Below are 19,747 nucleotides of genomic sequence, written 5' to 3' on the forward strand. Positions count from 1 at the left end.
CTAAAAATACAAAAAATTAACTGGGCGTGGTGGCAGCACCTGTAATCCCAGCTACTTAGGGGACTGAGACAGGAGAATTGCTTGAACCCAGGAGGCAGAGGTTGTGGTGAGCCAAGATCACACCACTGCACACTCTGGCTTAGGCAGAGTGAGCCTCTGTCTCAAAAAAAGAAAAAAAAGAAAAGAAAAAAGAAGAAGATGCAGTGGCTACACTTGGGGGCTTCCAGTCTGACCTGCCTGGAAGGTCTCTATCTACAGGGACGGGAGCAGGGGAAATGAATCTGGGGAGTCCCAGGAGGGCCAGATCACAGAAAAGGCCATTTTAGTGCTCAGTGTCCTGGACCATCCAGAGCCAAAGATTTTGAGCTGGAGAAGGGACAGGCAGACCTGTACTCAGGAAGGTGCCTTGGGCTGGGTGGGGTGGGTGTCCCAGTTGGAACACAGGCTCTTAAAACCACCCAGACTATATTATCAATATATATTACCTACTGAGTGCTTGTTTGACTGCAGGCACTGTTCTGAGCACTTGACATGTACTTTATTCTCCCTCGTGGAGTTGGATGAACTGGGAACAAACTCTAGTTCCACTATGCCCAACCATATTTTCCCTGGGGCCAACGTCCCTACCATTTCAATGGAGTGGTCACATCACCTACCTCCTAGGGTGGCGGGTGTGTGTGGAGCGAGGGTGGGGGGCAGAGCTGGGGCAGGTAGTGGAATGCCTGGGAGGTGGGAAGCAGCCATCATTAGGGGGTGGTCTGGAGGTAATGAGGCCAAAGTGAGGTTGGGGTAAAGGATTTTCTTTAAAGAAGAGATATTGACTTATGATTGATCCATCCACGTGGGAAAGATCCTGTTGAGATGGAGCCTGAAAATGAAATCATTACCGGAGTGGGGTGTGGAGAATGCAGGGAGGGCGGAAGCAGCGTGGGCAGGTGGGGGTTCTGTTTTCTCTAGAGGCAGTGGGTGAGCTTCAGTCACTGAAGAACAGATGGGAGGTATGTGGGGTCTGGAAGTCTGAGGAAAATATTTCAAGGATCTAGGGTAGGTGGGGGCAAGAGGGTTGACCAGATGCCCAAAAAAGGAGGGCAGCAGGCAGGGGAACCTGGGGAGGTTGCTGCATTTCCCTAACTCCAAGTCCCATTCCTCGGCAGTGTCTCCTGACTCCTCCCCTCCTGACCTGTGGATCCTGCTGCCTGCTGCAGGTCCCCTGGGAACCACAAACTCTTCCTCTATTCCCATTCCTCCTCCCTGGCATCCTCCCTGGCACTTCCCATACTCACACCTCCCACAACAAAACCATCACCAAGGCTCCTTCCTCTAGCCCCAAGAGTTTCTGATCTTAACAAGTCACCATTGCTCCTGTCCCTTCCCTAAGACACACTGAGTGCCTCACTCATAAAGCTGCTCCATTAGCATTTAGGAAGGAAGGCTGGGAGACATCCTGGAGGCAGCAGGAAGAAGCCAAATTCAATGCTCCCTGTAACACCCCCTCTCAGCAGGCTGCTGGCCCCAGGATACATAGAAACCCACTACGCCCCAGATGGGCGGCCAGTGGTGCTGGCCCCCAACCACAAGGTGAGATGTTTCCATGGGCTCTGGGATGCACCCCCAGAGGTACCCCCCACCATTCCTACCCCTCCTCCTCCTTGCATTCTTAAGGGGAGGTTGGAGCCAGCCCCTGCCACACCCTCCCTCTTGCCCCTCTTGCTCCAGCCCTGGCTGAGATGTGGGGCTGGCCCCTTCCTCCCTAGGATCATTGCCACTACCAAGGGCGAGTAAGGGGCTTCCCCAACTCCTGGGTAGTCCTCTGCACCTGCTCTGGGATGAGGTGAGCTCTGGGAGAGGAGGCTGGGCCTGGGATGGGGAAAGAGCTCCCTCACACCCACTCCTACCCCTCTGCACCCTAGTGGCCTGATCACCCTCAGCAGCAATGCCAGCTATTATCTGCGTCCCTGGCCGCCCCGGGGCTCCAAGGACTTCTCAACCCACAAGATCTTCCGGATGGAGCAGCTGTTCACCTGGAAAGGAGCCTGTGGCCATAGAGATCCTGGGGACAAAGCGGGCATGGCCAGCCTTCCTGGGGCTCCCCAGAGCAGGGTCAGGGGCATCCAGGGGATGGGAGTGGGAATGCTGTATCTATAGCTCTCCAAATCAGAAGAGACAGGAATTCACAGGCCTTAAGTCCCAGTATTTTTACTGGAGTCTGAAGAAACAAAGTTCCAGCAAACATGTTAAATTTCTTTCTGGGAGCTGGGGTTGGTGGTCAGGATTCAAGCCCAGCAGCTTCCACTCAGGGACCCCATTTGCCCCTCCGCAGGACAGGCGAGAAGCGCGCAGGACCGGGAGGTACCTGGAACTGTACATTGTGGCAGACCACACCCTGGTGAGGAGACCCCAGGGGTTGGCGGGGTCTGGGATGGGGCCAGCTCAGCACCTCAAGCCACCAGGATTTCTGCCTTCCCAGTTCTTGACCCAGCAGCGAAACTTGAACCACACCAAACAGCGTCTCCTGGAAGTCGCCAACTACGTGGACCAGGTTGGGGGCGGGGGGAGAGTGGTGATGCGGGTGGCGGCGGCAGGACAGGCAGGTGCTAGTGGGGTGTGGGGAAGAGGAAGGGCGCCCCCATGAAGGAGCAGCGGCGCCGTGGGGCGCCCTGTCCTGGCTTCAGCCCCGCTTCGCCCTCAGCTTCTCAGGACTCTGGACATTCAGGTGGTGCTGACCGGTCTGGAAGTGTGGACCGAGCGGGACCGCAGCCGCGTCACGCAGGACGCCAACGCCACGCTCTGGGCCTTCCTGCAGTGGCGACGGAGGCTGTGGGCGCAGCGGCCCCACGACTCCACGCAGCTGCTCACGTGGGTGCCTCTGACCCGGACGCGGGTCCTGGGCCGGGCGGCCTCACCTCCCGGCCCCGCCCGGTCACTCCGCGCTCCGCCCCCAGGGGCCGCGCCTTCCAGGGCGCCACAGTGGGCCTGGCGCCCGTCGAGGGCATGTGCCGCGCCGAGAGCTCGGGAGGCGTGAGCACGGTGAGCCCCGCGGGCGGGGGCGAGGGGAGACACGGTAGGCTCTACGGCCGCAGTGACCGCCCTCCCACGGTCCCCCAGGACCATTCGGAGCTCCCCATTGGCGCCGCAGCCACCATGGCCCATGAGATTGGCCACAGCCTCGGCCTCAGCCACGACCCCGACGGCTGCTGCGTGGAGGCTGCGGCCGAGTCCGGAGGCTGCGTCATGGCTGCGGCCACCGGGTACGCGCATGGTGGGTCGGGGCCGCGGCGGGGCGGCTAGTCCTGGGGACTTCCTCCGCTGCGTTTCTTTGGTCGTCCCTCAGTTTCCTCTTCTGTAGAATGGGGATAATGATCATAGTGTCCGCTTCAGGGTGGTTTATGAGGCTTAAAGGGAAGAAGCTCAGGCAAAGTGGATTCTCAACGGTATGAAGATAATTTTCCGAGTAACCTGGCGAGGTTACTCCTACACCAGGAGGCGCACCGCCGGGTCGCGATTCCACCTTGGGTCCCGGGCTGCCCACTCTTGGGGCCACACCGTCCTCCGTCCCGCTCGCTGTGTGACTTTGCGCGGGTCACTTCCCCTCTCTGGGCTCTGCCTCTAGAGGATTCGAGCCTCCCATCACTCAGGCGTGTCTGCGCATCTGGTGGCTGTAGCCAAGCCCAGGGATGGGGATCGGAGAAGCGCGGGGGTTGGAGGACTGTCTCTCCACTTTCAATGCCCTCCCCGTGCCAGTAGGCACCCGTTCCCGCGCGTGTTCAGCGCCTGCAGCCGCCGCCAGCTGCGTGCCTTCTTCCGCAAGGGGGGCGGCGCGTGCCTCTCCAATGCCCCGGACTCCGGACTCCCAGTGCTGCCGGCGCGCTGCGGGAACGGCTTTGTGGAGGCGGGCGAGGAGTGTGACTGCGGCTCTGGCCAGGTTAAGTCGGCTCGCCCGACCCCCACTCGCCCTCTCGGCCCAGGTCTGGGGCGCTGCGCCCTCACCTGGTCCCTTCTTGCCTTTCTGGTCCCAGGAGTGCCGCGACCTCTGCTGCTTTGCTCACAACTGCTCGCTGCGCCCGGGGGCCCAGTGCGCCCACGGGGACTGCTGCGCGCACTGCCTGGTGAGGGCATGGAAGGGTCAGGGTGAGGGTTTCGGGCCGCTTGGGAGCCGGTTTGTTGGCCTTAGTTAATTGGTGCCCTCAGGTTCCCCCGTTGGGTGCTGGTGCTGGCGTGGGTCGGCCTGGCTCCCCCAGCTCCGAGCCACGCTCTCGACGTGGACTTCTCACTGCCCACGGCCTCTCTCTGCCCTCCCCACTACCCTTCACCTGCGTAGCTGAAGCCGGCTGGAGCGCTGTGCCGCCAGGCCATGGGCGACTGTGACCTCCCTGAGTTCTGCACGGGCATCTCCTCCCACTGTCCCCCAGACGTTTACCTACTGGACGGCTCACCCTGTGCCAGGGGCAGTGGCTACTGCTGGGATGGCGCATGTCCCACGCTGGAGCAGCAGTGCCAGCAGCTCTGGGGGCCTGGTGAGAGGACAGGAGAACCCTTGCACCCTGTTCCCCATCCTCTGGTGGGGCCAGTTTTCTACTGTGGGGAAGATGGGCAGGGGAAACTGAGGCCCGCTGAGCGCGGCCCCTCTCCGAGCTGCCCCCAGCCTGGCCCATTCTTCCTCAGGCTCCCATCCAGCCCCCGAGGCCTGTTTCCAGGTGGTGAACTCTGCGGGAGATGCCCACGGGAACTGCGGCCAGGACAGCAAGGGCCACTTCCTGCCCTGTGCAGGGAGGTAGGGAGTGGAGCTGAGTGGAGGGAGCAGAAGCTATGGAGTGGGTTTGGGGAAGGGGGGTACTGCAGCTGTCGACTCCCCTCTGCTTCCTCCCCAGGGATGTCCTGTGTGGGAAGCTACAGTGCCAGGGCGGAAAGCCCAGCCTGCTCACACCGCACATGGTGCCAGTGGACTCCACCGTTCACCTAGATGGCCATGAAGTGACCTGTCGGGGAGTGTTGGCACTCCCTGGTGCCCAGCTGGACCTGCTTGGCCTGGGCATGGTAGAACCAGGCACCCAGTGTGGACCTAGAATGGTGAGCTCTGCCCACCCGACCCTTCCTTGCCACTTGAATTGTGCAGGCCAGTGTCCCGCTCACTGCCTGGTGCACCGCCCGTAGGTGTGCCAGAGTAGGCGCTGCGAGAACACCGCCTTCCAGGAGCTGCATCGCTGCCTGACTGCCTGCCACAGCCATGGGGTGAGAGCCCGAGGAGTCGGGGTGACCTTGGGGTTCTAATCCCACGTGACCCTCCTTCCCTTCTCTTCTCTGCAGGTTTGCAATAGCAACCATAACTGCCACTGTGCTCCAGGCTGGGCTCCACCCTTCTGTGACAACCCAGGCTTTGGTGGCAGCACGGACAGTGGCCCTGTGCAGCCTGAAAGTACACCAGTGGGGGGCATGTGGGCAGGAGCTGGGGTGGTGCACCTGCTCAGGACTCAGTCCCCCTTCCCCCGATCCCCGCAGACCGTGACACCTTCCTGCTGGCCATGCTCCTCAGCGTCCTGCTGCCTCTGCTCCCAGGGGCTGGCCTGGCCTGGTGTTGCTACCGACTCCCAGGAGCCCATCTGCAGCGATGCAGCTGGGGCTGCAGGAGGGACCCTGCGTGCAGTGGGTAGGCTCCAAGTGCCTGCTTCCTGAGCCTACTCCTGCGGTTCACCTCCTCAAAGCTCTGCTGGGGCTGCAGGAGTTGGAGCAGGCCCTCAGCCTTGCCCCCAGGTGCAGAGAGCAGCCCCAGAGGCTGTGGAAAGAAGTAACTTTGAACAGGAGGTTCCAGTGGCCTCCCAGTCAAGCAAGGGGGTGGATCCCTGCCCCACCACCAGCACCGCAAGGCATGGCCCTCCACCTCCCAGTACAGCTCCTCTTGTTCACGCTCCTGCTTCTCCCACCAGCTGAATGCCTCACCCTTGACTTCGCCCTGTTTTCCCCTGGCTCAGATTGCAGTCCCTGTACCATGCTGCCCCTGGAGGCCTGTCTAGCCTCTGTCTCACGAGTTTTCAGCCCTTTGCCACTTCCTCTGCCTAAATCGCCTCTGTCACCCCCTTGAAGTTCCCAAATGCTGGGCCCAGCACATCTTTTCACTCCATACCACTGGTCAGCTGCAGCACTGGCTGCCCCTGTGCCAAGGCCCTGCCCTAAAACAGTTCTCTGGGACCTGGGACCTGGGTGGTGGTGGAGGGGGGAGTCACATAATACTAAGCATGGCTGTCCTAGGACTCACCCTGCACCAGGGCCCTAGGCAGGGCAGGCACTCTGTGGCCATGTCTGACATAGCCTGATCTTTGGAGTGCTCCAGGCAAACCAAGGGAGATGGCAGGATTTGGGCCAGAGATGGGGGCAGAGGGCATAACAGGGGCAGGGCACCACCTGGGCCCCAGGTAGCAGCTAAGAGGACCCTGACACAGTGAGTCATGATTGAGGGTGTGTGGGCAGAGGAGCAAGGTGGCCAGAGCCTGGTGTGTCAGCATGGAGGGGGCGCTGCAGAGGGCGGCGGCTGCTTCTCATCCCCAGGCGGGGGGAGTCTTAGGGCAGGGGAGAGTGTTTTGAAGGAACATCACAGGAAATGACAAGGCCCTGGGAGATGGGATGGGGACAGGCAAAGATGGCTTGGAATCATCAAGGGCAGCAGGGTACCCAGGGGCAAGGAGAGCAGACATAGCTGCCAAAGGGGCGGACGCCCAGGGTTCTTTGGAAGCTGAACGATGCCAACATTCAGAGAGTGCCAGGCTGCTGGGTGGTGCCAGAGCCTGGAGGAAATGTTAGGACTAGAGAGAGGAGGTGCCAGCCGAGGGCATGAGGCTCAAGTGGAGCCTGGATCCCAAGGCTTCCCTGAAGAGGGAGCAGGAAGGGAGCTGAGCGGGTGACTTGGAGCAGACAGGTGCCCCCAAGAAACTCAGTAAGCGCAGAACTGGACACCATGCTGTGGGGAGGCAATAACCCACTCAGGGTCACTGTGCCAACCTCCTGGACTCTTGTCACATTGCTCAGGCCCAAGGATGGCCCACACAGGGACCACCCCCTGGGCGGCGTTCACCCCATGGAGTTGGGACCCACAGCCACTGGACAGCCCTGGGCCCTGGGTGAGTGAGGCACCAGGGGGAGGAGGAGAGGGAAGGGAGGGGCTCATGCCTCCTGCCTCTTTCCAGGTGGGCAGCACCCAGTCACCTTGAGTCCACTGTGGCCCCCCCAGCCCCAGGGTCTCCTGCTGACCATATTCACAGCATTCACCCTCCACCATTGCTCCCAGGCCCCGAGAACTCTCATGAGCCCAGCAGCCACCCTGAGAAGCCTGTGGCCCGCAGTCCCGCCTGACCCCCAAGGTAGGCAGGGACCCGGATTCAAAGCCTCCCCCTCTCATCACCCACCCTCCCACCTCTCCCACCCCTCAGCTCGCTGCTCCCTAATCAGGTTTCTGGGCTCAGGTTATTATGGAAATGAGTTTATGACCTCTTGGAGAAGCTGTTATCATGGAGACCAGGATGGTGGAAGCCCCTGAGCTGGGGAGGGAGAAGCTGTGGCTTTTCCTGGATCATTGGTCCTCACTGAGTGAGGATGGGCTCCCTGTCACACAGCTTGCAGCCTGGGGCCCCGGTCCTTAGGGGACAACATATTCTCCTCGTTCTCAGCAGATCAAGTCCAGATGCCAAGATCCTGCCTCTGGTGAGAGGTAGCTCCTGAAATGAACAGATTTAAAGACAGGTGGCCACTGACAGCCACTCCAGGAACTTGAACTCCAGGGGCAGAGCTAGTGAATCACTGGACCTCCAGCACCTTCAGGCAGCTTGGAAGTTTCTTCCCCGAGTGGAGCTTCAACCCACCCACTCCAGGAACCCAGAGCCACATTAGAAGCTCCTGAGGGCAAGGGGACACTGCTGGGCACACTCTCCAGCTCAATAATCCATCAGTCCCAGAAGCAAAGGTCACACAGCCCCTGACCTCCCTCACCAGTGGAGGCTGGGTAGTGCTGGCCACCTGAAAAGGGCTCTGTCCTGGGAGCCTGGTGCGTCTCCTACATGCAATTTCCACAGACCCAGCTCTGTGGAGGGCATGACTGCTGGCCAGAAGCTAGAGGTCCTGGGGCCCTGTCATTTGACTGAGTTCCCACTGCCCCTGCAAACAAGCATAATTTTGGAGAACCTTCCTTCCTGTTTCTTCCCACCTTGTCTTGTCCCCTAGGTGGTTCCTCAGCCTCCACCAACAATCCCAGTGCTGCACCTGAAGTTCTGGAGCTCAGAGTCTGACAGCCTCTCCCCCATTCTGTGTATGGGAGAGGACAGAGGGAACCATTTAAGAAAAGATACCAAAGTAGAAGTCAGAAGAAAGACACGTTGGCTAAGCATGGTGGCTCATGCCTATAATCCCAGAACTTTGGGAGGCCGGGGTAGGAGGATCACTAGAGACCAGGAGGTCCACACCAGCTGGGACAACATAGCAAGACTCTGTATCTACAAAAAAAATTTAACATTAACTGGGCATGGTGGTGTGTACCTGTAGGCCTCGCTGCTCAGGAGGCTGAAGCAGGAGGATCACTTGAGCCTGAGTTCAACACTGCAGTGAGCTATGATGACACCACTGCACTCCAGCCTGGGTGACAGAGCAAGACCCTGTCTCTAAAATAAATTTTAAAAAGATATATTGCACTTGGACCTTGGTTAGTCTTTTCTATATGTAAATTCAACCCTATGGGGTGCCCTGAGGACCCCACAGGGTGGTGGCTAGCAGGGTGGTGGCTGGCAGGCCAAGCCTAGACGGCAGCCAGGGTCTCAGGCATGTGTCTGGGCACAGGACGGTGTTGCCTAGTTTGAACACTCTCTTTGCTCTGTCGCTCCTGCCTCCCTTGGGTGTTCACATTCTCCCATTGCTTCATGCAAGAGCTGCTGAGTGGCCTATATCAGCCAGCTTTTGCCGCATTAACAAAACCATCCCAAAACTGAGTGTGGGGAGGCAACCTCAGCTCAGGCTCCACTCCACAAGTCCAAGGGGCCAGGTGAGAGTGCTCTCTAAAGCCCCCTCCTGCCTCAGTTGTAGTTGCGAAATTTTAATTTATGAAGGTGACAAAATGATGACACAGAGGCCAATGCTGTTGAAAGAAGTTATTACTCAGTTTCCCACCCTGCAGGGCCACAGTGGGGACGCACTAGGTTTGGTCCAGGGACAGAATCAGGAGCCAGTGGAAGGCACAGGCCACAGCCCTCAGTGCTGTTTCCACTGGGAAGCCAAGGGGCCGGGGGAAGAGGGTAGGATTGGCATTTTGAATCATTCTGGTAGGCTTTGGGGCGTGGGGTTGGGCCTAGTTGTCTGGGTCGGTACCTGGCGCTGAGCTGGTTTAAGACAGGGGAAATACTGGCCTAGTACATGAGAGTTCCTTGAAGGGGGTGGTTCGTGTATGGACTCAAGACTGGTCGGTTTGCATATGAAAGGCATGAGTTGTTTCTGATCCCCAAGAATCAAGCAGTTTCTGTCCAGCCAACAAGTCCCCACCCCAAGATGTTAAACCATCATGAAATAGAGAATCTAAGGCCAGGCATGGTGGCTCACGCCTGTAATCCCAGCACTTTGGGAGGCCAAGGCGGGTGGATCATTTGAGGTCAGGGGTTCAAGACCAGCCTGGCCAATGTGGTGAAACCCCATCTCTACTAAAAATACAAAACTTAGCCTGTTGTGGTGGCACGTGCCTATAATCCCAGCTACTTGGGAGGCTGAGGCAGGAGAATCGCTTGAACATGGGAGGTGGAGGTTGCAGTGAGCTGAGATCGCGCCACTGCACTCCAGCCTGGGAGACAAAAACAAGACTCCGTCTCAAAAAAAAAAAAAAAAAGAATCTAAAAAAACATGTTAATATACCTCCCCCGCTCTTACCCTTCAGGAGGGGATGTCTGGACCCCACGGCACTGCAGTTACAAGGGACCCTAGGGGAGGCCAACTCTGCCCTCTTGGCTATTCCCTAAGCACCCCCTCCACCCCTTCCCCATTCAGAGGCGAACCCTGGGGAGGCCAAGTGGGAAGGAAAGAGGGCTGTGGGAAGGGAGGTCCCAGTCTGGGGCAGAGGCCTGTCTGGAGCCCGAGATCACCTGGCTGTGCTGGAGAACTGGAAAACAGAAGCTCAGCGGAAAGGAGCTGGCATGGGGCCAACAGCAGAAAAGCAGGAGGGACGCAGAAGTGACTGGGAAGCAGGAGGGCAGGTATGGACCCTGAGGCTGAGCAGGGGGTGCTGAGGGGCAGAGTGGACATCGAGCTGGGGGCAGTGAGTGAGCCCAGCTCAGCTGTGACGCCCTCTCTTGGTCACCCAACTACCAGCTGCTTGGGCTGCCCCGGGAGGGACTGGGCTTCCTCTGACACTCTGTGCGGCCATCTGTCACGCCTTCTTCTCTCCCGCCCCCTCCCTTGACTTGTGGCACCCACAGACAGGTGGGAGAGTGCACCTGCCCTGTGTGGTCAGAGCTTGGTCTTGAGTTTCCTTCCCTCATCCCTCTTTCCTGCCACACGCCAGAACACAAGAGGATGTGTCAGAGGCCTGTGAACTAGAGCAACTCCATCTTGAATAGAGGCTGAGTAAAATAAGGCTGAGACCTACTGGGCTGCGTTTCCAGACAGTTACAGCATTCTACATCACAGGATGAGACAGGAGGTCAGCACAAGATACAGGTCATAAAGACCTTGCTGATAAAACAGTTTGCAATAGGCCAGGTGCAGTGGCTCATGCCTGTAATCCCAACATTTAGGGAGGCTGCGGTGGGTGGATCACTTGAGATCAGGTGTTTGAGACCAGCCTGGCCAACAAGGTGAAACCTTATCTCTACTAAAAGTACAAAAACTAGCCAGGCATGGTGATGTGCGCTTGTAGTCCCAGCTACTTGGGAGGCTGAGGCAGGAGAATCGCTTGAACCCAGGAGGCGGAGGTTGCAGTGAGCTGAGATCGTGTCACTGCATTCCAGCCTGGAACGAGACTCTGTCTCAAAAAACAAAACAAAGAAACAAAAAAACCAGGTTGCAGTAAAGAAGCTGGCTAAAACCCACCCAAACCAAGATGGCGAGGAGAGTGACCTCTGGTCGCCCCCACTGCTACAACTCCCACCAGCGCCATGACAGGTTACAGATGCCATGGCAGTATCAGGAAGTTACCCTGTATGGTCTAAAAAGGGGAGACAAGAACAATCCACCCCTGTTTAGCATATAATCAAGAAATAATCATAAAAATGGGCAACCAGCAGCCCTCAGGGCTGCTCTGTCTATGGAGCCATTCTTCTATTCTTTTACTTTCCTAATAAACTTGCTTTCACTTTACGGACTGATTTCGAACTCTTTCTTGCAGGAGATCCAAGCACTCTCTCCGGGAGTCTGAATCTGGACCCCTTTCTGGTAACATGTTGTAGAGTGAAGCACAACCACTGCAGGGGCATCTTGGTTTACATTTTGCTTCAGTGGCCGTGGTTAGCACAGTAGAAAGCACATCAGAGTCCTCCGATTCATAAAAAAAATTAGGAAGTGAACCACCAAAAACCACAGACAGATGTACTGAGACAGGATACGTAGTCAAGAAAGTGACCACATTCTAGGTGCGCAGCAGCAACTGTGGTGACCGTACAATCAAGCCTCAGCATTGGCACTGCAATTGAGCTCATTCAAGCAAAGCTATCTTCAGCAGGGACTCCCCCCTGCAGAGAGCAAGCGCATTTTTATTTTACTTGTCCTCAAACAGATCCTTTGCTCATTATAATAGTAAGAAACACACCCTTGTGTGGAGATTTAAGATGCTAATGAGGCCGAGCACAGTTGCTCATGTCTGTAATTCCAGCACTTTGGGAGGCTGAGGTGGGCGGATCACTTGAGGTTAGAAATTCTAGACCAGCCTGGCCAACATGGTGAAACCTCATCTCTACAGGTGGCAGGCACCTGTATCCCCAGCTACTCGGGAGGCTGAGGCAGAATAATTGCTTGAACCCAGGAGGTGGAGGTTGCAGTGAGCCAAGATTGTGCCACTGCACTCCAGCCTGAGTGACAGAGCAAGACATCTCAAAAAAAAAAAAAAAAGGCAAGACAAATAATGGGGGGCTTTTTTGGTCACTTTAAAAATCTCAGTATTGAGACTTTATTTGAGACAGGGCCTTACTCTGTTGCTCAGGTTGGATGAGATTTTTAACCTCAATATTTACTTATAGAATAACTTTTTGGTTAGTCAAAACAACACTGTGTCTCATTTTGATCAGAATAAAACATCAGACAACTCAAGAGAAACATTCTACAAAATAACTGGCCAGGATTCTTCAAAAGCGTCAAGGGTAAAGATAAGGAAAGATGAAGGAACTCCCAGACTGAAGAGACTAAGGAGGCAACTGTGACATGGGATCCTAGAATGGATCTTGGAACAGAAAAAGGACATTAGTGGAAAAATGAGAAATGCAAAATGGTCTACAGTTTTGTTAATAGGATTGTACAAAGGTTAGTTTCCTAGCTGTAATGATCGGACTATGATTAAGTAAGATGTACCATTAGAGGAAGCTGGGTAAAGGGTGTAAGGAAAATGCTTACATTTTCCAACTTCTCTGCAAGTCTAAAATCAGTCAACAATAAGAAGTTTAAAATAGGCCAGGCATGGTGGCTCACACCTGTCACCCTAGCACTTTGAGAGGCCAAGGTGGGAGGATCGTTTGAGCCCAGGAGTTCGAGACCAGCCTGGGCAATAGGGTGAGACCCCAACTCTATTCAAAAAAAAATTTTAAGTTTAAAATAAAATTATATTAAAAAGGAAAAGAAAAATGCTGTTTCATAGTGTTCCTAATTTAGCATGGGAGGGACCAGGTCTCCCTGGGTGGTTGTCTGTGTGTTGCTGGGTGTGCGTGGTGGGGCTAGTGTGTTGGGGTCCATCTAGGCACATTCAGGTGCGGAATCCCGTGGCTCCCAGGTTTACTTGAAGGTGCAGCCTGGGGTGGAGACTTAATGAGGGCGGGGAGTTGTCGCAGCAAAGGCTCCTCCCAGGGGTATCAGCGCAGACAGCTGGGTTCTCACTGTGCTCCTGCTCCAGAGGCGGTAGGAAGGTGGCGCCTATCAGACTAGGGCTCTGCCAGCCATCCTTCTCTGTTCAAGGTCCAGCATGGTCTGCTGCCTGGGGCTTGTGCTGCTGCTGCTGTTACTGGGTGAGCACCCCTGTCTTCCTCTGGACTCCGAACCCTGGCTTCTCTGTCCCTGCTCCTCAGTGACAAGGTGGGAGGGCAAGAGATTCCAGAAAAAGCTGAGCCACAAGAAGGGTTGCCAGCGAGAGGCCTGTGCTCAGGGCTTGGGGACACCTGGCAATAGACCCCACTATGTGCCGAGCACCTCGCCTCCCAGCCCAGTCAAGCCACCACCGCCACCCCCGTCCCGAGTCCAGCCTTGGCACCCCTGCCCCAGGAACTTTTGCCTATTGTCTGCCGTCTCCCAACTCTCTCACCCTCCCCTCAGCCTCAGCCCTCCTACTCATTGCACAGATTCCTTGCTGTGAATCTTCGGTGTTGTTCATCTGTTGTTCCACCTTCTTGGACTGCTCCTTCTCTGCGTGGATGTCGCGGAGGGAGGGGTCACTTTACTGAGTGTAGTGTGAAAAGTGGAATCTGGTAAAGGTTTAAGGCGGAGATTTTGCAGCTGAGATGAGCTGCTGTAAGGGTGGAGACGGGGTAAGGGTGTTCTGGGCAAGGGTGACAGGTAAGCAACAGGCAGAGGTGGGTCCAAACCCTTAGGCCACACGAGGTGCTGGTGTGTGCAGCCAAGACCCGGGGATGTGCCTGGCAAGGCTGTGAGAGAAGAGCAAAGTGTGCCCTTTGAGGAGGAGAGGAAGGGAGACCCCGCTGCCGTCTATCCCCTCTACTCAGGGACCATTCTAAGCCCTCGACCTATGTTCATCCTTCCTGCAGAGGCCAGTGCTGAAGTCACAGCAGGAATCACTCTCACCACGCGGTCCAATCCACGGCCTGAAAGACACGGCCATTGCCAGAGAGGCACCCTGCTCCCAGCCTTGGGGTGTGAGACCACCCCCTAACCCCTGTGCACAAACACACAGGGAGATGGAGGAGGGGCCAGGCTGTGCACATCCACTCAGGCTGGGCACCAGAAAGGCTTCTAGTCTGAATGAGGTGCTCCAGACTGGAGAACTTGTGAAGGCTGGGGGGGATTCGATTAGCCTGGTTTTGGTGACTGAAGTTCTGGGAAGGGGCTGCCAAGTCCCAACTTACAGTTACCCTGGATGGCGCAGGATGACCTCGACTCAAGGGAGCATCAGGAAGGAGGAGCACGAGGTCAGGAAAGAGGGAGAAACAGAAACCAATAGACCCACCCAAAGCGTCTCCATGGTGGGGGATAAGGGACGAGGTGGAGGGGTAGAAGAGGAAAGGTATGGCGTCCCAGCCTGTCATTAAGAGACTAGGAGCAGCCACTGTCTTCTATGCCATCTCTGGTTTTAAAGTCTCCATTGGCCAGATCCCCAGAAAGCCTCATTGTTCCCCCGTCAGGTAGTGCCCGTGAGTGTGGGAGGAGCCCCTGGACCCGTCTTTGGACCTGTGAGGCCGTTCTGGGAATGGTGGTGATGCCTGGGAAGGAGGGGCCTAAGCTTCTGGGGAAGGCCTCAGCCTTGATGCTCCCTCTTCATTCCTGACGTGTTGCAGGGCCCTCCAGAGCCCGCCGCTGCCCATCCCCACGATGGAGAGCCTATCAATGCCAGTCGGCCCCGCTTCTGGGCCACACTCTGTGCCTTCTCAGGTTTTCAGTGTCCCCCACCTTCCAGGGGCGTGGACGGGCTGGGTGAAGTGTGCACGCGGGGCGCACGGAGACCTGCAGCCTGCCGGCTCCTTTCCCAGGGTCGGTGAGCTCGGCCGGAGGGAACCGATGTGTGGACGCGGCCGAAGCCTGCACGGCGGACGCGCAGTGCCAGCGGCTGCGCTCGGAGTACGTGGCGCAGTGCCTGAGCCGGGCCGCGCAGGGGGGCTGTCCCCGCGCCCGCTGCCGCCGCGCCCTGCGCCGCTTCTTCGCCCGCGGGCCGCCCGCGCTCACCCACGCACTGCTCTTCTGCCCGTGCGCGGGCTCTGCGTGCGCCGAGCGCCGGCGACAGACCTTCGTGCCCTCCTGCGCCTTTTCGGGACCCGGCCCAGCGCCGCCCTCCTGCCTTGAGCCCTTGAACTTCTGCGAGCGCAGCCGGGTCTGCAGGTGCGCGCGGGCGGAGGCGGGGCAGTGACAAGGGTGGGGCGGAGCCTCTCTCCCGCTCACCGCCCTCCCGCCGCGCAGGCCGCGCCTCCTGGCCTTTCAGGCCTCATGCACTCCCGCGCCCAGCGCCCCCGACGGCTGCCTGCGGGACCAGCGCGCCCGCTGCCTGCGCGCCTACGCGGGCCTCGTGGGTACGCGCGGCTGCGATCTGGGCGTGGGCGGGGGCTCTCCAGGGGATATCTCCGCCTGGGTGGGCCGATGACCTCGCCCTCGGGGTCCCCGCAGGCACCGCCGTCACCCCCAACTACGTGGACAACGTGAGCGCGCGCGTGGCGCCCTGGTGCGACTGCGGAGCCAGCGGGAACCGGCGTGAGGACTGCGAAGCCTTCCGCGGGCTCTTTACAAGGAACCGCTGCTTGGGTGAGGGGCCCGGGCGGGGTTGGAGGGGGCCGGGAGCCATTTTAGAGGGGAGAATGGAAGACTGTACAGTTAAGTCACTCTGTCACAACTGTCCTTATTGTTATTCCTCACCACGCACCTTCCGTCCCAAGGAGCCAGTCTTTGCAGCAGTAGTTCTCTCATTTTGTCCCCTGTGCTGGGCCCTGTGCTAGGGTTTCCCAGCCAAGCCCACCCTGGACCCCTCCCTTCATAGATGGTGCCATTCAGGCCTTTGCCAGAGGGTGGCCCCCGGTCCTGCTGGACCAGCTGAACCCCCAGGGGGACCCGGAGCACAGCCTCCTGCAGGTAGGTGCAGGGAGCGGAGGGTGAGCTGGCACCTACCCCACTGTCACCTTCCCCACTGTTACCTTCATACCTTTCCGTGTCGAGTGGACCTGGGTGGAGGCATGAAGGGCTTGGGGTCGGGGTGCAGGCAGAGGGCAGAGCCAGGCTTTTGCCTCAAGTCTGCACTTGGCTCCCACCCCCAAGGTGTCCTCCGCAGTCAGGGCCCTGGAGGGACGCTCTCTGCTCTCCATACTTCCTGTCCTGGCTCTCCCGGCCCTGCTCTGACTAGGACAGCGACCTTGGACAGCACAGCTAGCTACCGCATCCTGCCTGCCTGGGCTGCCTCTCTGGCCTGCTGGCCCCTTGAAAAGGGACTGCCTTACCCCCCAAGCCGGCCCTGGTGCTCTCACCCCGCTGCCCTTTGTAGGTCTGGATACCCTGTGTGCCATCCCCTGGGGTGAGGGATGTAGGCTGGGGCCTGACTGCAAAGCCCCCGGTCTCCCTGTCAGGAGGTATCTTGGTTGTAGCTCCCTTTATCCACAGACCTTGAGACCACTGGCGTCTCTCACAAGGTTGGGTCAGGAGAGGGTCACTTTTGTAGCTGAGACCTCCCTGGAGCCCCAGATCTCCTAGAGAAGGTCAGAGACCATTCAAAAATCCCAGAATTCTAGGAAGTTATATCAGCCTCCCAAGCAGATAACCCCTTAAGGAATCCATCGGACAAGACCCCTTCTAACACTGCATCCTCCCAGCTGGGCATTACCCACCATTGTAGCCACCTGTGCACCATGGCCATGCTGGCAGTCTTCCCTGTTCCCCATATGCTGCTTGATGGGCCCCACCGTGTGCCCTGCCTGGCATTGGCCCTGTGGCCATCTTCCCCCTGGTTTCCTGCAGCTGTAGGAATAACACGCAGTGCTTATTAAACCTATGTGTGCTGAGACTGACCTTGCTTTTATGTGATCTGTGTCCTGGAGCCTGGGGACCAGGGTCTGCCGCTGGATGTATCCCTGCTGGCCTGTGTGACCTCCAGTGGCCTCAGAACCTTTCTGGGCCCCATCACCTCACCTAAGGAAGCTGAAAGGAATCAGCTCTCAGCTCCTCATGGCAGGGATTTTCATTGCTTTTGTCTCTTCTTTCCTTCTCCCCTCAGATAATGAAACTGCATTTCCCAGCCTCCCTTGCAGCTGGGGGTGGCTGTGTCACACACACTGCCCAATGTGGACCCAGCAGATACTAAGAGCATTGGTTTTTTTGGTCTGTTTGTTTTTGAGACAGGGTCTCACTCTGTCACCAGGTGGGAGTGCAGTGGCGTGATCACAGTCCACTGCAGCCTTGAACCTCTAGGGTGAAGCGATCCTCCCGCCTCCTGCCTGCCTCCTTCTTCCTCCAAAGCATGGAGACTCCTGATGAGGAAAGGGTTCCTGTGTCTCTAGCGGCTCCTTCTCAGTCTGCTTGAGGTTTGGCAGGAGGTTGAAGTGGAGATTGTGGGGGCCTTGCTCAGAGACCTCTCTGGGCGAGTGCAGCGCATCCCTCAGCCGCTGGGAATGGTGGCTGGTAACACAGCTCAGAGCTGCCCCCTTCTGTAGGGAATTGCACTCCCAGAAATGCCTGTCGCTTTTACTCTGCTCCCAGAGGCAACTGCAGCCAGTGACTGCCTCAAGGGACAATGCCGTGTGCTGTTCCTGCTCCAGAGCCCCTGTGGGGTCAAGCTGAGGCTAGACTCCAGCTGGGACCCCCACCTGGCTCAGCTCCTGCCCCTGCCCTACTCCTACTACTCTCCTCACTGGCAGGTTCCCCCAAAAGGTATTCCCTCCATAAACCATGGCATTTGAGAACTCCTGTCTTGAGCTTGGCTTCTAGAGATCCTGACCTAAGACACAGGGATTAGGTACAGACCACACCAAAACTCAGGTCTGGAACTGTCCTGATTGGAAAAAGAGCCACCAGCTCTGAGATCGGGTGTGGACTTAGCAGCTCACATCAGACCCACAAACACTACTTCCTGGTGGCTGGCCACCAGCCTCTCAGCTTCAGTCAGGACTCTCTTTTTTTGAGACAGCCTCGCTTTGTCACCCACACTGCAGTGCAGTGGCGCGATCTTGGCTCACTGCAACCTCCACCTCCCAGGTTCAAATGATTCTCCCACCTCAGCCTCCCAAATAACTGGGATTATAGGCACAGGCCACCATGCCTGGCTAATTTTTGTATCTTTAGTAGAAACGGGGTTTCACCATGTTGGCCAGGCTGGTCTTGAACTCTTGACCTCAAGTGATCTGCCTGCCTCGGCCTCCCAAAGTGCTGGGATTACAGGCATGAGCTGCTGTGCCCGGCGAAGGACTCTCTTGACTGTAACAAACAAATCAGAGTGGCTTGAGCATGTGCCTGAGCCATGTGGGCTTCAGGCACAGCTGTCTCTAGGAGTTCAAATGATGTTGCCCCTGCTGGTCTGTGCATTGGTTTTCCCTGCAGCCAGGCAGGCTGTCACCGACAGGGTAAGACTGCCACCAGCAGCCCCAGTTTGCAGTGTCTCCTTTTAGCAGCCTCAGTAGGGAAAGTACCTCTCTCTTCCAGCATTCATGGACTGTCCCAGGCAGAACCCTGATGGGCCCAGCATGGGTAATGGGCCTTTTCCTGTAGCTCAGTGAGTGATCTCAGCCCACCATGGTTACATGGAAGGGGAAGGACAGTTTCCCAAAGGAAAAAAAGGAGTCGTTGGGCATTGAAGCTGAGTCCAGCCCATTCTCACTTTACGAAGAAGAGGGAATACTCTAAGGCACCCAGCGCCTGCGTGGGAATGGACACCTGTAAGTGGGTTGGGGAGAGGCAGGGTGTATGTGTTGAGGGAGAACTCATCACCTTGCCCCGCTAACCACAATGGCATGGTAGCCCAAATGCAGAATTAAATATCAGCTAAAGGATTTGCCTTACATGAAAGTGTGTTCAACTCTTCTCCATTTTTGACTCAGTTAATTAGAGTAAAATATAAGCATTAAAAAAAAAAAAAAACTGAAGAAGCTGGCACAGTGGCTCACGCCTGTAATCCCAGCACTTTGGGAGGCTGAGGTGGGCAGATCACAATTGCTTTCTTGTTTCCGGGACACCGGGTGGAAGGGAAATCTTGCTAGGCATGTTATACAGCCAGTACCTGCAGGGCTGCAGGGCGTGTGTCTGTTCAGATGTGACCCATACAGATGCCAGGAATGACATTGCTGTTGTTGACAGAATTTGTCAAAATGATGACCAGCTGGTGATAAGTTTTAAGGAAAACGAAGTTCAGTTTTCCCTTGATGTACACAGTAGTTGCATTGCTGGGAAACTGACTGTATGTTAAACCAGCTTTCAAATACTTTGTGTTCACCAACATGGCAAAACCCCATCTCTACTAAAAATACAAAAATTTAACCAGGCGTGGTGGAGCATGCCTGTAATCCCAGCTTCTCAGGAGGCTGAGGCAGGAGAATTGCTTCAACCTGGAAGGCAGAGGTTGCAGTGAGCCGAGATTGTGCCACTGCACTCCAGCCTGGTGACAGAGCGCGACTCTGTCTCAAACAAAATGAAACAAAACAAAACTGGAGGCTGGGCAAGGCAGCTTACTCCTATAATCCCAGCACATTGGGAGGCCGAGGCTGGAGGTTTGCTTGGGACCAGGAGTTTGAGACCAGCCTGGGCAACATAGAGCCTGTCTCTAGAAAAAATTTAAAAATAGCCAAGCATGATGATGTGCGTCTGTAGTTCCAGCTACTCAGGAGGCTGAGGCTGGAGGATCACTTCAGCCCAGGAGTTGGCTGCAGTGAGCCGTGATTGTGCTAGTGTATTCAAGCCT

At 57.0% G+C, this 19,747-nt stretch overlaps 2 protein-coding genes across 51 annotated transcripts in view; both read left to right on the forward strand.

Annotated features, from left to right (window-relative positions):
• ADAM33 (ADAM metallopeptidase domain 33) overlaps positions 1 to 8,662 on the forward strand; it is a 14,101-nt gene extending 5,439 nt beyond the window's left edge. Inside the window, exons 4-22 of one of the 50 annotated variants that reach the window (XR_012419189.1) lie at positions 1,500 to 1,578; positions 1,755 to 1,831; positions 1,911 to 2,100; positions 2,321 to 2,386; positions 2,468 to 2,539; positions 2,690 to 2,856; positions 2,943 to 3,027; positions 3,106 to 3,248; positions 3,379 to 3,922; positions 4,017 to 4,106; positions 4,319 to 4,514; positions 4,663 to 4,771; positions 4,869 to 5,067; positions 5,152 to 5,229; positions 5,305 to 5,413; positions 5,497 to 5,644; positions 7,018 to 7,109; positions 7,277 to 7,349; positions 7,659 to 8,662. Coding sequence is in view for 33 of the 50 variants with exons in the window: in XM_065522815.2 (XP_065378887.1) it covers positions 1,500 to 1,578; positions 1,755 to 1,831; positions 1,911 to 2,100; positions 2,321 to 2,539; positions 2,690 to 2,856; positions 2,943 to 3,248; positions 3,742 to 3,922; positions 4,017 to 4,106; positions 4,319 to 4,514; positions 4,663 to 4,771; positions 4,869 to 5,067; positions 5,152 to 5,229; positions 5,305 to 5,644; positions 7,018 to 7,109; positions 7,277 to 7,349; positions 8,206 to 8,270 (2,461 nt within the window). In the remaining 17 variants the exon portion in view is untranslated. Of the gene's footprint in view, positions 1 to 1,416; positions 1,579 to 1,754; positions 1,832 to 1,910; positions 2,101 to 2,320; positions 2,540 to 2,689; positions 2,857 to 2,942; positions 3,249 to 3,378; positions 3,923 to 4,016; positions 4,107 to 4,318; positions 4,515 to 4,662; positions 4,772 to 4,868; positions 5,068 to 5,151; positions 5,230 to 5,304; positions 5,862 to 7,017; positions 7,110 to 7,175; positions 7,350 to 7,655 lie in introns of all 50 variants that reach the window. The other 49 variants (XR_012419188.1, XR_012419191.1, XR_012419190.1 and 46 more) reach the window with 49 other exon arrangements.
• A 5,593-nt stretch (positions 8,663 to 14,255) lies between these two features.
• Positions 14,256 to 16,868, forward strand: GFRA4 (GDNF family receptor alpha 4). The gene is made up of 6 exons (XM_065521814.1): positions 14,256 to 14,392; positions 14,803 to 15,201; positions 15,280 to 15,389; positions 15,484 to 15,618; positions 15,851 to 15,942; positions 16,126 to 16,868. The coding sequence occupies exons 1-6, from the start codon at positions 14,256 to 14,258 to the stop codon at positions 16,204 to 16,206; spliced, it is 954 nt and encodes a 317-aa protein (XP_065377886.1). The 3' UTR covers positions 16,207 to 16,868.
• Positions 16,869 to 19,747: the final 2,879 nt, after the last annotated feature.

Source organism: Macaca fascicularis, chromosome 10, assembly GCF_037993035.2.
Source record: "Macaca fascicularis isolate 582-1 chromosome 10, T2T-MFA8v1.1".
Lineage (NCBI taxonomy): Eukaryota > Metazoa > Chordata > Mammalia > Primates > Cercopithecidae > Macaca > Macaca fascicularis.